A 16,933-nucleotide genomic window follows, 5' to 3' on the forward strand; every position below is an offset into this window, starting at 1 on the left:
CCGAAGTGATGTGCACTGGGCTGGGTGGAAGGGTTTCTGTGAAGAGCTGAAATGTAAGAATAAGAAGCCAGGCATGTGGAATGCTGGGAGAAGGAGCACTCCAGAAGGAATGGAAAGGCAGTAGGTATGAAGGCTCTGCAATGGGAAGGGACTTGGGATATTGGGGGAAGAGCAAGGAGACTGGAGTGACACCACAGTATGGGCTGAGGGGAAAGATGGGGAGGGACCTGATCGTGCACAGTCTTGTAGGCCATGATTTTATTCTGAAGCAATCGAAGAGTTTTAGGGAAGAGGGATGAAATTTTCTCCTTTTTAAAAAAAGATTGATCACTCAGGCTGTTTTCTGAACAATGGGTTGTTGGGGGGAAGACTGAAAGAGACCAGGTACCAGACCATATGGGAGACTGATAATGGGGGCTTGGACCAGGCTGTTGGTTCTAGAAAATGAGAGAAGTTATTAAGTGGGAGATAGAACATTTAAGACTTCCTGATGGATGGAAATATCAATACCTCAGATCTGCAGATGACACCACCCTTATGGCAGAAAGTGAAGAAGAACTAAAGAGCCCCTTGATGAAAGTGAAAGAGGAGAGTGAAAAAGTTAGCTTAAAACTCAACATTCAGGAAACTAAGATCATGGCATCTGGTCCCATCACTTTATGGCAAATAGATGGGGAAACAATGGAAAGAGTGACAGACTTTATTTTGGGGGGGTTCCAAAATCACTGCAGATGGTAATTGCAACCATGAAATTAAAAGACACTTCCTCCTTGGAAGAAAAGCTATGACCAACCTAGACAGCATATTAAAAAGCAGACATTACTTTGCCAATAAAGGTCCATCTAGTCAAAGCTATGGTTTTTCCAGTAGTCATGTATGGATGTGACAGCTGGACTATAAAGAAAGTTGAGCGTCGAAGAATTGATGGTTTTGAACTGTGGTGCTGGAGAAGACTCTTGAGAGTCCCTTGGACTGCAAGGAGATCCAACCAGTCCATCCTAAAGGAAATCAGTCCTGAATATTCATTGGAAGGACTGATGCTGAAGCTGAAACTCCAATACTTTGGCCACCTGATGTGAAAAGCTGACTCATTTGAAAAGACCTTGTTGCTGGGAAAGATTGAAGGTAGGAAGAGAAGGGAACAACAGAGGATGAGATAGTTGGATGGCATCACTGACTCAATGGACATGAGTTTGAGTAAGTTTCGGGAGTTGGTGATGGACAGGGAAGCCTGGTGTGCTGTAGTCCATGGGGTCTCAAAGAATCAGACACAACTGAGCAACGAACTGAACTGATGGATGGAATGTGGGGGTAGAAGGGAAGGCACATAGACTCTGGGTTTCTGACTTTCCTCACTGTATGGAGAATGGTTCCATTTAGTATGTTAACTGGGAGAGGTGACTGGGGAAGGATCAGGTGGAAGGAGCTGTTTTAAAAGTTTGAGGTACCTATTTAGATCTCCTGAGGTGATCTTCATGGAGGTGAGCTGTTGGAAATACGAATCTGGAATTTGGGCCACAGATACCTGCCTTTTCCAAGTCGGGTGTGGTGAGGAGGTGTGAGCCACGTAAAGGTGAGAAGGATGAGGAAAGGGTGTGCACATCTCCAGAAGGCAGTGCAGGGGTGGGGTGGAGCAGGGGTGCAGAACCTAAAGGTGATAGAGGCTTTCTAGGCCACAGGTCCCCACGTTCATCTCCCAGCTCATGCCCGCTGGTTGTTTCTTCTCCATTGGCCCAGGATGTACCTGTCTTTTCCTCTGGTACTGGTTCCTTCCTGGCTACAGGCGTCTTTCTCATCCTCGCTTACACGCCGGCTTTTCCAGTTCAGTGGGAATTGGGAAAAGGCCTTGGACCAGCCCTGTTTCCCTCATCAGACGCATCTTCAATGAGGCATCCAGTGATTCAGTTTTCCTGGTCATAGATTGAGTTCCTCGCCGTCCTTCAGCCGTCACGTCAGGATTGGAGATCTGCATATGTAAATGAATGATTAGAAATGATTATGGGCTGAGTCAGCAGCTCCCTACTAGAAATAGAACCCAGGCGTCTTGACACAGAAACCTGAGGTTTCCCCCTACTGTCCAGCGGACGCGGGGTCCACCGGGCGGCGCGGACCCTTTCCGGGGTATTCGCAGCAGTAACGGAGGTTCAGTTTCTCTGCGGCCCCCTCGCGCTCTGCCGCGCAGCAAGTAGACTGACCAGGCGTGGGCGGGGCGAGGGCGGAGCCGGACAGGGGCGGGGCTTGCATGTGGGCGGGGCTTCCTCGAGTTCCGGAGTCGAGTCGCTGCCTGGGCCGGAGCGGAGATGCAGCCGCCGCCCCGAAAAGTGCGCTTGGCCTGGAAACGGGGACTCCTGGCGGGCTGGGGGAGTGATGGGGACCAAGCGGGCACTAGACCCGCCCGGGCGGGGGGGGTCGAAGAGTAGGCAGGGGTCAAAGGCCAACCCAGAAGTAACCGAGGAAACATCCCAGCTCCTCCTTGGCCCCGCCCCCTCACCGCTCCCAGCGCGGAGTGTTTTTCAGGTCCCCGCGCCAGGGGTCTTCATCTTCTTTTTACCCCTACAGGTGAAGCCGGCCCAGGAGGTGAAGCTTCGCTTCCTGGAGCAGCTGAGCATCCTTCAGACCCGGCAGCAGAGAGAGGCAGACCTACTGGAGGATATCAGGTAACCCCTGACCCCCTCCACATACCCCCACTTTCTCTGTCACATGCTCCGCCCCTTCTCCAACATACTACAGCTGTCGGTGTGGGCGGGGGTGAAGAGCTCTCCAACCTGCCCATTTAAGTCCTTCACCTTAGGCCTCTCTCATACCGGATAGGAATTATCCTGCCCACTCCAACACATATAAACACACTGGGACCCTCCCTCAAAGCCCTTCACTCCACACCGCCCCGCCACCCCCACACTGCCCCGCCACCCCCACAATCAAGCTTTGTGCAGAAGCCGCCCCCCCCCCCGCCCCCGCCCCCGCCACCCCAGACCTGTTGGAAGGCTGGCGGACTCTGTACCCAGGCCCCCATGCGTCCTCACCTCCAAGCCCACAGATGGTTCTCCAGGGGTGGGGAAGATACTGCTGAGGCTCTGAGCACTGAGGTGTGGTTGTCCTGTGCTGCGGCTGCCCGAGGTGATCTCAAGGACTCGCTCTTCAGTGTCAGTGTAGTCACTCTAGGCCTGACTCCCCACTCCTTCCTGCCCACGCTGAAGAGAGGATGGAGGGTGGGAGAAATGGACCAAACAGTAACACCACCCCCACCCCACCCTCCCCAATCTCCACAGGTCCTACAGCAAGCAGAGGGCAGCCATTGAACGGGAGTATGGGCAGGTATGGGACTCTTTTCTCTGGACCTTTCCTTTTATTCTGGCCTCTTTTACACCACCAGCAGTGTGGCTCCACACATACTCCTGTTCTGGTCAAGAGCATGTGCCTAGAATCAGGCACGTGTGTGTCAAGTCCCTGCTGTGGTACTATTAAGTTGTGTGACCTTGGATAAGTTACTTAACTTTCTGGGCCTCAATTTCTTTCTCTGTAAAATGGGAATAACAATAATTGTACCTTCACGCAGGGTTCTTGCAAGGATGGAATAAGTTAATGCATGTAAAGCTCTTAGCAAAGTGAGGGGTATTATCATATTCTGGCCCTGTGTTCTCATACATGGGGTCTTTGAAAGGGAATTGGGTCTGTGATGGTTTTCCCACCAGGCACTCCAGAAACTGGCTGGGCCATTCTTGAAGAGGGAAGGACACCGGAGTGGGGAGATGGACAGCAGGTGAGTCCCACAGTGGGGTGGGGTGGGAGGAACTGGGAGCCAAGAAGGAATGAGGCACTCAACCCCAGGAACCTGTGGGGAGGGCACGTGAGCTGTAGGTGGAGCTGATACAGCAGGAGGAGAGCAGCTGACCCAGCAAGGACACTGGATGGCGGTGGAGGGCATGAGGGATCCTTGTGGCTGAGATAATGGGCTGATCGATTGATGGGCTCCCAGACGAGGGGGATGGGAAAGCTGTCTGTCTCCCATGGTGCTGGGAGGGGGGTGTCTCGTGAAGCTTTGGAGTGCTCCCCTCCTTAACACAGTCTTTCTCTGGGGAGAGGCAGGATGGTGTTCGGTGCCTGGCGCTGCCTGCTAGATGCCACCGTGGCTGGGGGCCAAGCCCGGCTCCAGGCATCTGACCGATACCGTGACCTGGCTGGGGGCACGGGGCGGAGTGCTAAGGAGCAGGTGCTTCGGAAGGTATGGTTCAGTGGATGGGGTGAAGGAAGGGCTAACTCAGGGATGGAGGTGGTCTGGATCAGGACTTCCTGTGTCCACGCCCCTAGGGAGCAGAGAACCTCCAGAGGGCACAGGCTGAGGTGCTGCAGTCTGTCCGGGAGCTGAGCCGAAGCCGAAAGCTGTATGGGCAGCGGGAACGTGTGTGGGCCTTGGCCCAGGAGAAGGCGGCTGATGTCCAGGCCAGGTGGGCTGATGGGGAGCTGAGAAGCCTGGGGACAGGGTGTAGAGCCAAGGCACCATGGCTGGGTCTGACCTCCACTCCTTTCCTTTGCCTGCACAGGCTTAACCGAAGTGACCATGGCCTCTTTCACACTCGGACCAGTCTTCAGAAACTCAGCACCAAGGTTCAGAGGATGTGGGCATGAGTGGGGACAGGGAGAGGTGGACAGATTAGTCTAGTGGTTTGGAACCCAGGGGCATAAGTCAGAGGGACTGGGATGAATCCAGGCTACTGTACTTCCTTGGTGCATGACCTTGGTAAACTTGTTCTCTCCGAGACTCATTTTCATCTATAAAATAGACATAGTACCTTTGTTTTTTGTTCCTTTTTTATGCACTTATTGAGGACTTTTATGTACTAGGCATTGTTCGAAACACGGGGGATACAGTGGGGAACACTATCAGTAGAGTTCCTGCTTTCACAGCCTGATTAGGGGGGACAGATAGTAAATAAACAAAGACTCAGAATAAATGAAAAGAAAAGAAGGTCCTTTGATAAAACATAACAGGGGAGTGTAATTTAGAGGGCTGCTACTGCTGCTAAGTCACTTCAGTCGTGTCCAACTCTGTGCGACCCCATAGATGGCAGCCCACCAGGCTTCCCCATCCATGGGATACTCCAGGCAAGAGTACTGGAGAGGGTTGCCATTTCCTCCTCCAGTGCATGAAAGTGAAAAGTGAAAGTGAAGTCGCTCAGTTGTGTCCGACTTGTAGCGACCCTGTGGACTGCAGCCCATCAGGCTGCTCCGTCCATGGGATTTTCCAGGCAAGAGTGCTGAAGTGGGGTGCCATTGCCTTCTCCAATTTAGAGGGAAAGCTTCCTTAAACAGGTGGGCTGAGTGTCAAGAAGGAACCAACTGTGCAAAGATGTAGGAGAAGAACATTCTAGGGAGAGGCAGTGATAAGTGCAAAGGCTCTGAGGTGAGAATAACTTTGTAGGCTCAAGGAACTGAGAGAAGGCCAGTGTGGCTGGAGCACTGTGAGCAGGGGGACGAGCACTGTGGAAAGAGAGAAGGTGCTGGGGCCAGCTCATGTTGGCCCTGGTAGACCATGGTAAGGAGTAGTTGGGGTTTTCTTCTAAATGTATGCAGTTTCCACTAGAGGATTTTGATCAGGAGTTGTGAGTATGTAAAATTTTTAGTATAGTTTGCCAGTTATCTCAATAATGTGAAAATTCTTTCTGGATCTGGGTTGGCCTTGGAAGAACCCCAAGAGTCTAGAGCTCCCAGTTGACACCTATGTTCCTCTCCTAGCTGTCTGCCCAGTCGGCCCAGTACTCCCAGCAGCTGAGAGCAGCCCGCAATGAGTACCTGCTCAACTTGGTGGCCACCAATGCCCACCTTGACCACTACTACCAGGAAGAACTGCCGGCCCTGCTCAAGGCTAGTCTCAGCCTAGATACCCCTGCCTCTCCTCAGGGAGAGCCTCTCCCTGCTTCCCATCACCGACAGGCTGAGTAGGGCGGGGGATCTAGCCTGCTTAGAATGGGCAGAAGAGACATTCCTGGCTTCTGCTTCTAGCTGGCTGCGTGACATTGTGCAGAACACTTAACCCTTCTGAACTCCTGTTTCCTCAACAGGAATAACCCCTGCTCAGACTACTTTATAAGACTAATGGGGCTCAAGGGAGAGAATGAATGTGAAAATGCTTTTTAAACTGTTAAGTGCTATGTACACAAGAGGGTCTGTTTTTAGAGGCAATAAAAATCTCATTCCTTCCCATTTCCCATACCTCACGCCCATCTCCCACCCAAACCTGGACAGAGAGCCCGCTTGGGGGGAGGGTAGCGTCAGCATCTTGGGACTCTCTCCAGGCTCTGGTCAGTGAGCTGTTAGAACACCTGAGGGACCCGCTGACCTCACTGAGCCGCACGGAGCTGGAAGCTGCAGAGATAGCCCTGGAGCATGCTCGCCACGGAAGGCAAGCGACCTCCCAGGTGAGGGCTGTGCCCTATTGGAGCCCTCCAGAGATCCTCTTTTCCCTTCTCTCCCAGTACAGACCACCCCACCACATGTCTGCCCATTTCCTTCTCACCTTGTCCTTCCTCTTCCAAGAAAGGCTGGGGACAGGCTTGGAGAGGGAGCCAGTGAATGGCTGACTTTGATTTTTTCCAATCCCCAAGGTAAGCTGGGAGCAGGATCTGGAGCTTTTTCTTCAGGAACCTGGAGTGTTTTCCCCCACCCCACCTCAGCAGTTTCAGCCAGCAGGGAATGATCAGGTGAGACCTTTGTGCTAGGTGGATCCAGGCCAGTTGTAAAGGGGACTGTGGTTTAGACCTCTCTCCCATTATTCACATCCTAGTATTAACTTTGTTGTTCTTTAGTTGCTCAGTCATGTCTGACTCTTTTGTGACCCCATGGACTGTAGCCCACCAGGCTCCTCTGTCCAGGGGATTTCCCAGGCAAGAATACTGGAGTGGGTTGCCATTTCCTTCTCCAGGGGGTCATCCCAACTCAGGGATCAAACCCACATCTCCTCCTGCATGGATAGGCAGATTCTTTACCACTGAGCCCCCAGAGAAGCCCGTGGAATTTACTTAGACACTGTTAAACCATGGAGAGAGGGTTTCAGAACCCCAGTTCACCTCCTTCCCACCAGGACACAGATTAACACTCTATCCCACCCTTCTCTCTTTTCACTTCACTGTGTTTTTCATTCTCCCTCTTCTCCTCAACCTGGATCCCATTTCCAGGACTGTGTTTGTGTGTCCACACAGAAGCACACCTGTGTCCGCAGTCATAGGTGTGTGCTCCCACCTGTTTGTGGGGAGGAGACAAGGAGGGAACTGCAGGGAGGAGGTGTAAAGGAGCAGCGTCAGGCAGTCCTCACAGCTCCCTATTCATTCAGGTGTGTGTCCTGGAGCTGGAAGGGGGTGCAGGAGGTGTGGCAGGGCAGAGTGGCCTGGAGAAAGAAGTTCAACGCTGGACGAGCCGAGCTGCCCGAGACTATAAGATCCAGCATCATGGACATCGGGTGAGGTGGGGGTGCAGGTGTCGTGGGTGGACAAGAAATGCTGAGAGATGGGGGTCCCAGTCACTGAGGGATGTCATGGGGCTGTAGGCAGGAGGGAAGGGAAGAGTAATTCAAGCTGACAGTGTGGCACAGTAATTAAGAGCATAGTCTTGGGAGCAAGACTCACCTGGACTCAAATCCTGCTCTGTTGCTTTCTAGTTATATAACCCTGAGTAAGAGAGTATTGAGTGACTTCAGCTCTTTGGACCTCAGTTTCCTTGTCATTAAAATGGGGCTAATAATACCACCCACATCCCAGGGAAGATTAAATGACAGAATGCGTGTGAAGCAACTAGCTAACTACCAGGTTGTTCTAAGTTGTGCCCCATGGTATCTCCACCCTCCCCTGTCCTCCACCTTCCCAACCAGGTGCTGCAGCGGCTGGAGCAGAGGCGGCAGCAGGCTCCAGAGCGAGAGGCTCCAGGCATAGAACAGCGGCTGCAGGAAGTAAGGGAGAACATCCGACGGGCCCAGGTGAGGCACCACGCCGGGGGTTTAGGGCCACTGAGATCACACCTCCTCCGGCCTCCTCCACTCCATCTGATGGTGGGGAGACTGCAAGCAGGAGCTTGTAGAGGGTGGACATATCTGGGGAGGCTCCACTCACTTCCCAAAGGCAGACCCAGCCATCACCTGGGTCTTCTTGATCCCTCTTCCCCATGTCAGGTGAGCCAGGTGAAGGGGGCTGCCCGGCTGGCCCTGCTGCAGGGGGCTGGCCTGGATGTGCAGCACTGGCTGAAGCCAGCCATGACCCAGGCCCAGGATGAGGTGGAGCAGGAGCGACGGCTCAGCGAGGCCCGGCTGTCCCAGAGGGACTTCTCTCCCACGGTGAGCTCCCTCCACTCCCTAGCCTTACACACCTGGGAGAGTAAAGAGCCCTAGCGGAAAGCAGACCTTATGAAGCAGGAATCACAGTGGTACGTAACTCAACAGGCTGTTGTGAGGCTTGAATGGAATCACTTACGTTTTTAATTCTTGGCATGGTTTGTAACTGAGAGAGTTCTCAGTTAACTTCTACTGTGAGTATAGAATGGTGGTTATGAACTAAGGTCCTGAGAGCAGGCTTAAGCAGTTTGATACCAGACACTCCATTTACTAGCTGTGTGATCTTGGAAAGTGATTTAAGCTTTCTGAGCATCAATTTCCTCATAAGTAAAATGAGGTTGGTAGTTCCACAAAATAACACAGGGTTATTAAGAAACTTGGCTTCTCTGGTGCCACCAGTGGTAAAGAACCCACCTGCCCATGCAGGAGGTGCAGGAGATATGGGTTGATCCCTGGGTCGGGAAGATCCCCTGGAGTAGGAAATGGCAACCCACTCCATTATTCTTGCCTGAGAAAATTCCACGGACAGAGGAGCCCTGCAGGCTATAGTCTATGGGGTTGCAAAGAGTTGGCACGACTGAGTATGCATGCCATTAAGAAGCTTAAACAAGACAAGGTACATAAGATACATAGCACTGTGCCTGGCACACAGTAAGCACTCACTACTGTAACTCTGTGATTATCATTAGTGTTTTCCTGCTCTGTGACGACTCCCTGTGATCCAGGGTGAGCGGTTGGGTGGTACTGTCTTGGAGGAGGATCCACAAGGTTAACGGAAGGATGGAGGAGTGGGAGACACAGAGGGTACTTGAGACCAGCCCTCACAGTGATGTCTGTTCTCTGCCCCTACAGGCTGAGGATGCAGAGCTGTCTGACTTTGAGGAATGTGAGGAGACTGGGGAGCTCTTTGAGGAGCCTGCCCCCCCAGCCCTGGCCACCAGGCCCCTTCCCTGCCCTGCCCATGTGGTGTTTGGCTATCAGGTGTGAATGGGGGTAAGGACCTCAGACCAGAGGGCTAGGGGACAACCAGTCCTGAACTCTTCTTTGTGGGGCCCAGGCAGGACGTGAGGACGAGCTGACCATCACAGAGGGCGAGTGGCTGGAGGTCATAGAGGAGGGAGATGCCGACGAATGGGTCAAGGTGGGTAGGGACCTGGGGCTCAGACCTTGGCAAGGGAGCAGTGGGAGGGACTTCTGTGTGGCCCATAAAGACCCAGCCAGAAAAGCTGGAAGCCTGAGTGGAGAAGGGCCAGGGCCATGGACAGCTGAGGCAAGCCCACTTTCTGTTCACATTGCTGGGAGAGCAGGCTCGGAACCAGCACGGTGAGGTAGGCTTTGTCCCTGAGCGCTATCTCAACTTCGCGGACCTCTCCTTCCCTGAGAGCAGCCGTGACAGCGACAACCCTTTGGGGGCAGAGCCCACAGGTAAGAAAGGGACAAGAATTGCTGAGTCGTTGTGGCCCTGGGGTGTCATGGTCCAGGGCACGCTGCCTACCTCCTCCCCTCACCATCTCTCCTGGGCTTCTACAGCATTCCTGGCTCGTGCACTGTACAGCTACACTGGACAGAGCGCCGAGGAGCTGAGCTTCCCTGAGGGGGCACTCATCCGCCTGCTGCCCCGGGCCCAGGATGGAGTGGATGACGGCTTCTGGAGGGGAGAATTTGGGGGCCATGTTGGGGTCTTCCCCTCCCTGCTGGTGGAGGAGCTACTTGGCCCCCCGGGGCCATCTGAACTCTCAGACCCTGAGCAGGTGAGCCTTCCTTTTCCCTGGGTCTCCAGGGATCTCTGGTTGACCCTCCCATTCACGGAGGTCCCATATTCATCTTAATACCCCATTCCCTGTATAGTGGCTTGGAGTCCCCATCTCCTTTGGCACAGAGGAAAGGGAAAGCAAGGCAGTCTTCATAAGAGTTTGGTTGTCCTGTTTTAGAGCTGGATTTAAGTTCAGATTCCTATTCGATTACTTTAGGCAATGATTAGGTCTCTCTGAGCTTGTTTCTTCACATGCATGTAGAAGGGGGATAATGATATCTTTTCCAGGAGACTAGCTTTCCTGATGTGAGATAATGGAGGTAAAACGTTAGCCCAATGGCCCCTAGGAGGTGCTTTGATATATGGTACCTATTGTTCTAGCAAGATTTTGTCACTAACTAGATCCGTGATTTGGGATAGATGGTTTAATCTGAGTCTCACCTCTGACATACTTCCTTCATGGGGTGGTGTTGAGGAATGAATAAATTTTTAGTGCATGTGAAGTGCCAGCAAAATGCCTGGGACATATTAAGTGTCAATACATATGGGCTGTTGAAATGTGTATCACCTACAACCCTACCCATATACAAGCATTTGGCTGCTTTCTAGCTTGGGAAGTGATGGGGCAGGAACTGAAGATGGGATGGGACGAATAGCTGGTGAAACCTTCCCACATGCCAGGAATAAGCCTTTGCCCTCTCATTCCCAGATGCTGCCATCCCCTTCCCCTCCCAGCTTCTCCCCTCCTGCACCCACCTCTGCTGTGGATGGATCCCCTGCACCTGTCCTGCCCGGTGGTGAGTAGAAGGAGCTGGGCCCCTGGGAGGGTAAGAGACAGGAAGTCTGGGACTCTTGGATTATACTTGGCCCCTCTGCCTGCCCTCAGGAACCTCCTCCCTCAGGCTCTCTGAGGCTTGATGGTAGAAGAGTTTGGGCTTTGGAGCCAGGCCCATTGGTCAAACTCTGCCCAGACTTCCTAGCATGTGATTTAACCTGTCTGGGCCTTTACAGAGGGAGGAGGAAGGTTCCTCCCTCATTGAGTTTTGACAGTTAAAGAGATGTCTGTAGGGTACCCAGCATTGTGCTGGGCACATAGCAAGCATGCAATTAGTAACTGTTTCTCATTATTATTAAAATTAGCCAGTTTCTCCCACAGTGTTTTCCCAATACACATCCTTAGTGTTCTTGAATCCTGCAAACATCTGGTTTGCATCATCATTTGCCTCGTCCATCTTTTCCAAAACCATCTCTTCTAAAAGGTATTTCCACTTTCTTCTCTGTACCTCTCTCCCTGACCCTGGAGCCCCTGTTACCATTTTCTGCACCCTACTTCTCCAGCACCCTTAGTTTACTTTGAATCCTTTAGTGATCATTCATTGTGTTTGTTGGTGTTTCATTATTCAGTCGCTGACAGCCATTGGGGTGGGGGTGCTCTGATCCCACCTCCCCTACTCTGGTACCTTTAGTAGGGCTGAATATACAGCAGGTGCCCAGTAAGTGTTGAGGTTGGATGGATTGATGGATGTTATGACCCAGGTTAGTGACTATTTGTTAAATCAGAAAATATTTACAGAGTGCCATGGTCCTAGTAGCTCAGCTGGTAAAGGATCCACCTGCAATGCAGGAACCCTGGTTCGATTCCTGGGTCTGGAAGATTCCCTGGAGAAGGGATAGGCTACCCACTCCAGTATTCTTGGGCTTCCCTGGTGGCTCAACTGGTAAAGAATCTGCCTGCAATGTGGGAGACCTGAGTTCAATCCCTGGGTTGGGAAGATTCCCTGGAGAAGGGAACAGCTGTCCACTCCAGTATTCTGGCCTGGAGAATTCCATGGACTGTATAGCTCATGGGGTCGCAAAGAGTTGGACACAACTGAGTGACTTTCATGGTCCTAAGTGCTGGAGATACAGAAGTGAACAAAATAAAGTCAGAAGGCTGACTTGTGGCTCTTATTTCCAGATCCAGACCTGGACTGCCCTGGGTCCCTGGACATGATGGCACCTCGACTCAGGCCGGTAAGGGCCCCTCCCTTGGAAGAGGGGTCACTCCAATTTGTCCTGTTTTATCTGCAGAGTGGAGGGAATGGATGGGATATCCCCAAGGGAAGCCTCGGGAGCACTGACTGTGTGTTTCCTACAGATGCGTCCACCGCCTCCCCCTCCGGCTAAAGCCCCGGATCCTGGCCACCCAGATCCCCTCACCTGAAGCCAGGGGGGAATCTCCATCCCCCAGTGATGCTGCTGCCCCATCTCCGTGCTATCAGACTGCCCCTCCCCATGGTGATCCAAAGCGACACAGTCAAATGCTGGAATCTCCCTGATTTCCATTCTCACCTTCAGGGTTAGACACTACTTCTCTCCCCATTTCTGGGGCTGGAACCCACTCCTTTTTCCCCATGATCTTTCAGCCATCTCTAGGGCTGAAACTACCCCCTTTCTCTTCTGCTACCACCCCATCTCTAGGGTGGTGAACTACCCTGAAATCTCTGGGACTGGAATTTGTTCCTCAAAGTCTTGAGTGGCTCTGGCTTATTTCTGTCTCCACCCTGGTTCTGTGAACCACCCCACTCCAGATGCCAGAGCCACTGGGGTTGGGGCCTGGGACAGGGATAGGCCTGTCAGAAGGAGCTGGAGCCAGTATGTGAAGCAGCTGTAATGGTCTGAGCGGATTTATTGACAGTGAATAAAGGGCACAAAGCCCGAGCCAGGGCCTGGGCCTCTTGTGCCAAGAGGGCAGAGGGCCTAAGGTGCTATTGCTTTAAGGGCCCACCAAGGGCAGGGGCCTGCTCCCAGCCGCCACGCTTTAGCATATGGAGTGAGGTGATGGGGAAGGTGGGTCAGGCGGCCTGTGGGCAGGCAGGGGAAGGGGAAGAGGCTGAGGGCCAGGGATGGGGCTTTTCCCCAGGTCCCCCCAGCCTGAGACTGTGCAACTCCAGGTGGAAGAAGAGTGGGTCCCTCAGCTGGGGGGCAGTGCTGTCCAGAGGAGAGGAGGGGCTTCATGCCCACCCACTCCCTGGCCTGCCAGCTGGTAGTCCGTCAGCACAGTGAAGGAGGCAGCTTGGAGGAAAGGAAGGATGACTGTTGCCTCCTATTCAAGCGGAGCCCCCACTTTTCCCCAGAGGCTGCGGGACCTTTCCTACCCGCTGGAGCACATGGCAACTCCCCACCACCGAACCAAGGAATATATACCAAAGGCTGAGCCTGCGGTTGACCCCGGGGATTCAGGGAACCGATGGGCTGAGGTAGTTTCATATAGAGGTTGGGAGGATGAGATTGACTTGGGGCCCAGGCAGACTCACCTCACACACCCCCTGCTCCCCGTGGTGGGGACACCTGAGAGAGAGGAGGGGTGGACAATGAGAGAACAGATGGTGGGTCATACCAGTGGCCTCGCAGAGCAGGGGCAGTAAGAGCTCAGCCCATTGCAGCGCTGGCCATGTCTTCATACCTGGTGATCTGAGGTGTCCTGTTTGCTTGGCTGTCCGTTTGCTTCTTTTCTGGCCGGCCCTGGGCTTGGGCCCCTCCCTCCAGCCCCGAGCATCGGCTCTGCAGAGGCTCCAGGGTTCCCCTCAAGTGCACGAGGGACTCGGCTGCTGTCCCTGAGTCCTCCATTCTGCATGGGGGTGCTGGCGAGGGCTGGGGGCTGCGGCCTCTCAGGGGGAAGGCTTTCGATGGCAGGCATCCCTGTCCTGGGTTGCCCTCCCCCAGGCCCTTGGCCGCCTCCTGGGTCCTGCCCGCCACCAGACCCCCAGCTCCTGTCCGTGGGAGAGCCATCACGATGCTCATGCAGCCCATAGCGCTTCTCAATGTGCGTTACCCGGAACCTGGGAGGGGAGGGGACACTGGGGCTTAGGGCCACCTCTCAAAGACTGCTTGGCCCTTCCCTCTGGTCAGGGACATCCTGGGTTTGAGAGCCATGTCCTTCTGATCTAAGGCAGGGGAGATGGCCTCAGGTTGTGGGGCACATTGTGCAGCCTGAATCCTGCTGTAGCTCCCAGTCCAGGAAGAGCGAGCCAGGGCCCACCTTTGGAGTCAAATGCCTGAGCACTGGACCCCCACCTCAACCTCCCTGTCGCTGGGGTACTCTATATACCCACCTGCCCACAGAAAACACGGTGGTCTCCCCAGGCCGGGGGCGACTCTTTCCTTCCTTGGAACGTCCCTGACGGACAAGTGGGGGTCTCTTGTTGCGGCTGCAGTGGATGCACGGGGCTGAGGAGCCCAGGTGCACTGTGTGATGATGGGAGGGGGCTCCGTCTTGCAGGCTGGAGGTGACATCCACGCTGGACAGTAGGGAGGAAGGGAGCAGGGGGGAACATTCCCTTTTTTCTTCCTGTTCTGTTTGTTCCCGTTCTTTCAGCATGCTCCTTAAACCCCCCCAGATGCCCCACTTTCCCCAGGCTGCACCATTCTTTTATTGTCTTTATCTAATAAACTGAATATGAAGATGTTACTGACCATGTGTTGTTTTCCCTCCCAGGGCTAAAAAGTGGGCAATGTTTAACCCAGGGGAGTGGCATAAGGGATGAAGGTCTAGGCTTGATGACATCTAAAGGAGAGATGTGGTTTGGAGGATTCAGGATTTTTACCAAACTTTCTTCTTCCTGTATGTTATTCAGCCTTACTCTCCCTTGTCACCCTAATCATGCAAGGAGACTGGGAGAGGAATGTGCTTGAGGCGAGGATACTCTCCAAGGCAAGCTAAATCATACTGGCCCATGTTTCCAGCTCACCTGGACAGCTGCACTGTCCCTTCTCCTTCACTGTCCCCCAGCATCTCCTTCAGGGCCTCAGCGTTGGCTGAGGGGAGAAGGAAAAGAAGGGGTCAGTGGAGGCAAAGGCAAGGGCAAGAGAAAGTCGAGGAGGTGGGGGACAAGGGGACAACCTACACCCACCTTCATTTTGGATGATGCAGCGAACAATCCTCTCTACTGTGTCCTCATTCATGTCATCGTCCTCAGCTGAAGGATGAAAGAAGTTGGTGAGGCAGCGGGAAATGGATCAACTTTGAAGGTACGTTACCTGGTGGCTTCTGTGGCTTATTGCTTAAGACCTACCCCTTTACCAAACTGCATCATGTTGTACCTTAGCATTTCAAGGGCCAGGGCAGAAAAGAAGGGAAAATCAGTGGGAGTCCAAGACTACTACCAGTGGGTGCTTCCCACCCATGGTGCCTTCTCTAGCCCTGCTTTCAGGGTGGTGGCACCCCACTTGCTGACTCAAGAAAGCATTACTAGGCCTCCTATCTTGGTCGGGATTTAGCCTGGGTCTGTTGGCCAGGAAGTGGTGTGGGGAGATGGGTGAGGGAGGAAGGTGATTGAGCCAGGTTCTAGGCTGTTCACTCACGGGGCTGGAGCTGGGCGTCATCAGGCTCCGAGCCCCTCGAGGTGCGGCAGCGGTAGCCCTTCTTCTTGAGCACGTGGCAGATCATGAAGCCTACAAGGCCCATGAGGAAGAAGACCAGCACAAGCAGGAAGAGCATGTACAGCCCATGTTGGGGCGGTTCCAGGTCAGGCTGTGGTTCTGACATGAGGCCCTGGCGGGTGAGCACGGGCCAGGGCGGCTCCTGGAGTTAGGGGGCTGCAGCTAAGGATGGAGGGAGGGTTAGGAATGCCGTCCTCAGGATTCGAGACAGACAAGCCTCTAAGGTCTGGCCCCACCCCCTACCCAACCAAGGAGCTGTCCATGCCGGGGGTGCTGGTCCGGGCCAGGGGTGTCAGACGGCGGCTGCGCAGACCCTCTTCCACGACCCTGGTCCCGCTTCCCCGACGCTCAGAGCTCCCCCTTTCCAGCTTGTCCTGAGTTTTCGTCCCTCCCAAGGACACTGCAGAGCGAGATGGGACGGAATTCTCAGGCGGCCGGCACAAGGATAGCGCCTGAGTCAGCGTCCACATCTCTTCTGCGCGGGCCTGAGTCAGGCCTCCGTAGCCCCTTCCCCTTCCTGTACTGTCTCACACACACCCCCTCCCGCCTTTCGGGTTCTCCCGTCCTAACCACCTGGCCCACCCGGTACCGGTGGTTTGGTTCTGGCTCCGGCTCCGGCTCCGGTTCCAGGGGCGTCCTAGTCCGGCTCAGGGCCCCCGACGCCCTCCCGGCGCTCATCCCTTGCTTCCTTCCCCTCCCCCCTTCGCCGCCTCAAGGGCTCCGGGCTGCGGCTGCAGATACCCGTGCCGCGGCAGGGGTGGGGGGAGGGAAGGATGGAAAGGGATGAGGGCTGGTTGGGACCGGCGACAGGCTCCGGACAACTCCAGCCGTGGAAAGGGAAGGAAAAGGGGGGCGCTGCCGCAGCCGCTCTGGATCTCCAAAAGCCTTCGACCGCCGGCCAGGGACCAGGGGGCGGAGCCCAGGTGTGCGGGGCGGAGAGAGAGAGCCTTGCGCGCTTCTGAGCGCAAGTGTGGTGCGCGCGTGACTGCGCAGCCCCCCCACTGCCGCCCGGCGACGGTGCGGTGCCGAGTCTGGGTCCGGGTGAGGAGGACGGGCAGTCAGGCGAGAGCGCTCTCCACCGGTCTATCGGGCACGCCTGGCTTGGCTCCAGCCCTCAGATGCCCCGGCTGGAAGTGTAGCTGGGAATCTTCCCCAGCGGGCCGGGGGAAGCTGGCTTTCTGCACCTGAGAGGGTCAGCGTGGCCGGTTCTCCGGAGCCTCCTAGAGAGGCGACACGGCCTGCGCCCCGCTTGGGACAGGTAGCTGGACAGGATGGCTCGGCTTCCCGAGGATTTGACCCCCGCCGGGAAGGAAATGGCCCTGTCATCCTAGGACCGATGCTACTGTCCTCCGGCCAAGCCCAGACTCTCACGCCCCAGACCTAGAAGGGCGGAGCAAGCTGAGGGCGGAACTCCGCAGGAGGCGTGGCCTGGGCGTGGTCTA

At 54.6% G+C, this 16,933-nt stretch overlaps 2 protein-coding genes across 7 annotated transcripts; one reads left to right on the forward strand and one right to left on the reverse strand.

Annotated features, from left to right (window-relative positions):
- The first annotated feature begins 2,226 nt into the window (after nt 1-2,226).
- FCHSD1 (FCH and double SH3 domains 1) lies at nt 2,227-14,520 on the forward strand. 3 transcript variants are annotated; one of them, XM_006062667.4, is made up of 20 exons: nt 2,227-2,321; nt 2,560-2,657; nt 3,270-3,315; nt 3,693-3,760; nt 4,081-4,222; nt 4,309-4,445; nt 4,542-4,605; nt 5,734-5,862; nt 6,294-6,416; nt 6,603-6,698; nt 7,328-7,453; nt 7,862-7,966; nt 8,159-8,320; nt 9,170-9,298; nt 9,375-9,458; nt 9,625-9,742; nt 9,848-10,068; nt 10,780-10,867; nt 12,028-12,083; nt 12,208-14,520. In XM_006062667.4, exons 1-20 carry the CDS (start codon nt 2,301-2,303, stop codon nt 12,271-12,273), a joined length of 2,079 nt encoding a protein of 692 aa, XP_006062729.1. In that variant the 5' UTR covers nt 2,227-2,300; the 3' UTR covers nt 12,274-14,520. The 3 variants fall into 3 exon arrangements, with proteins under 3 accessions (XP_006062729.1, XP_025149836.1, XP_044803505.1); XM_025294051.3 differs by having other exon boundaries at nt 4,087-4,222; XM_044947570.2 differs by lacking the exons at nt 2,227-2,321; nt 2,560-2,657 and having other exon boundaries at nt 4,083-4,222.
- On the reverse strand, nt 12,983-16,804 carry RELL2 (RELT like 2). 4 transcript variants are annotated; one of them, XM_044947573.2, is made up of 8 exons: nt 16,676-16,804; nt 15,414-15,653; nt 14,963-15,028; nt 14,801-14,867; nt 14,165-14,350; nt 13,516-13,891; nt 13,367-13,400; nt 12,983-13,124 (listed from the first exon to the last, which is right to left on the reverse strand). In XM_044947573.2, exons 2-7 carry the CDS (start codon nt 15,595-15,597, stop codon nt 13,368-13,370), a joined length of 912 nt encoding a protein of 303 aa, XP_044803508.1. In that variant the 5' UTR covers nt 15,598-15,653; nt 16,676-16,804; the 3' UTR covers nt 12,983-13,124; nt 13,367. The 4 variants fall into 4 exon arrangements, with proteins under 4 accessions (XP_044803508.1, XP_044803507.1, XP_044803506.1 ...); XM_044947572.2 differs by lacking the exon at nt 16,676-16,804 and adding an exon at nt 16,081-16,219; XM_044947571.2 differs by lacking the exon at nt 16,676-16,804 and adding an exon at nt 16,074-16,209.
- Nucleotides 16,805-16,933: the final 129 nt, after the last annotated feature.

This window comes from Bubalus bubalis, chromosome 9, assembly GCF_019923935.1.
Source record: "Bubalus bubalis isolate 160015118507 breed Murrah chromosome 9, NDDB_SH_1, whole genome shotgun sequence".
In the NCBI taxonomy this organism is placed as follows: domain Eukaryota; kingdom Metazoa; phylum Chordata; class Mammalia; order Artiodactyla; family Bovidae; genus Bubalus; species Bubalus bubalis.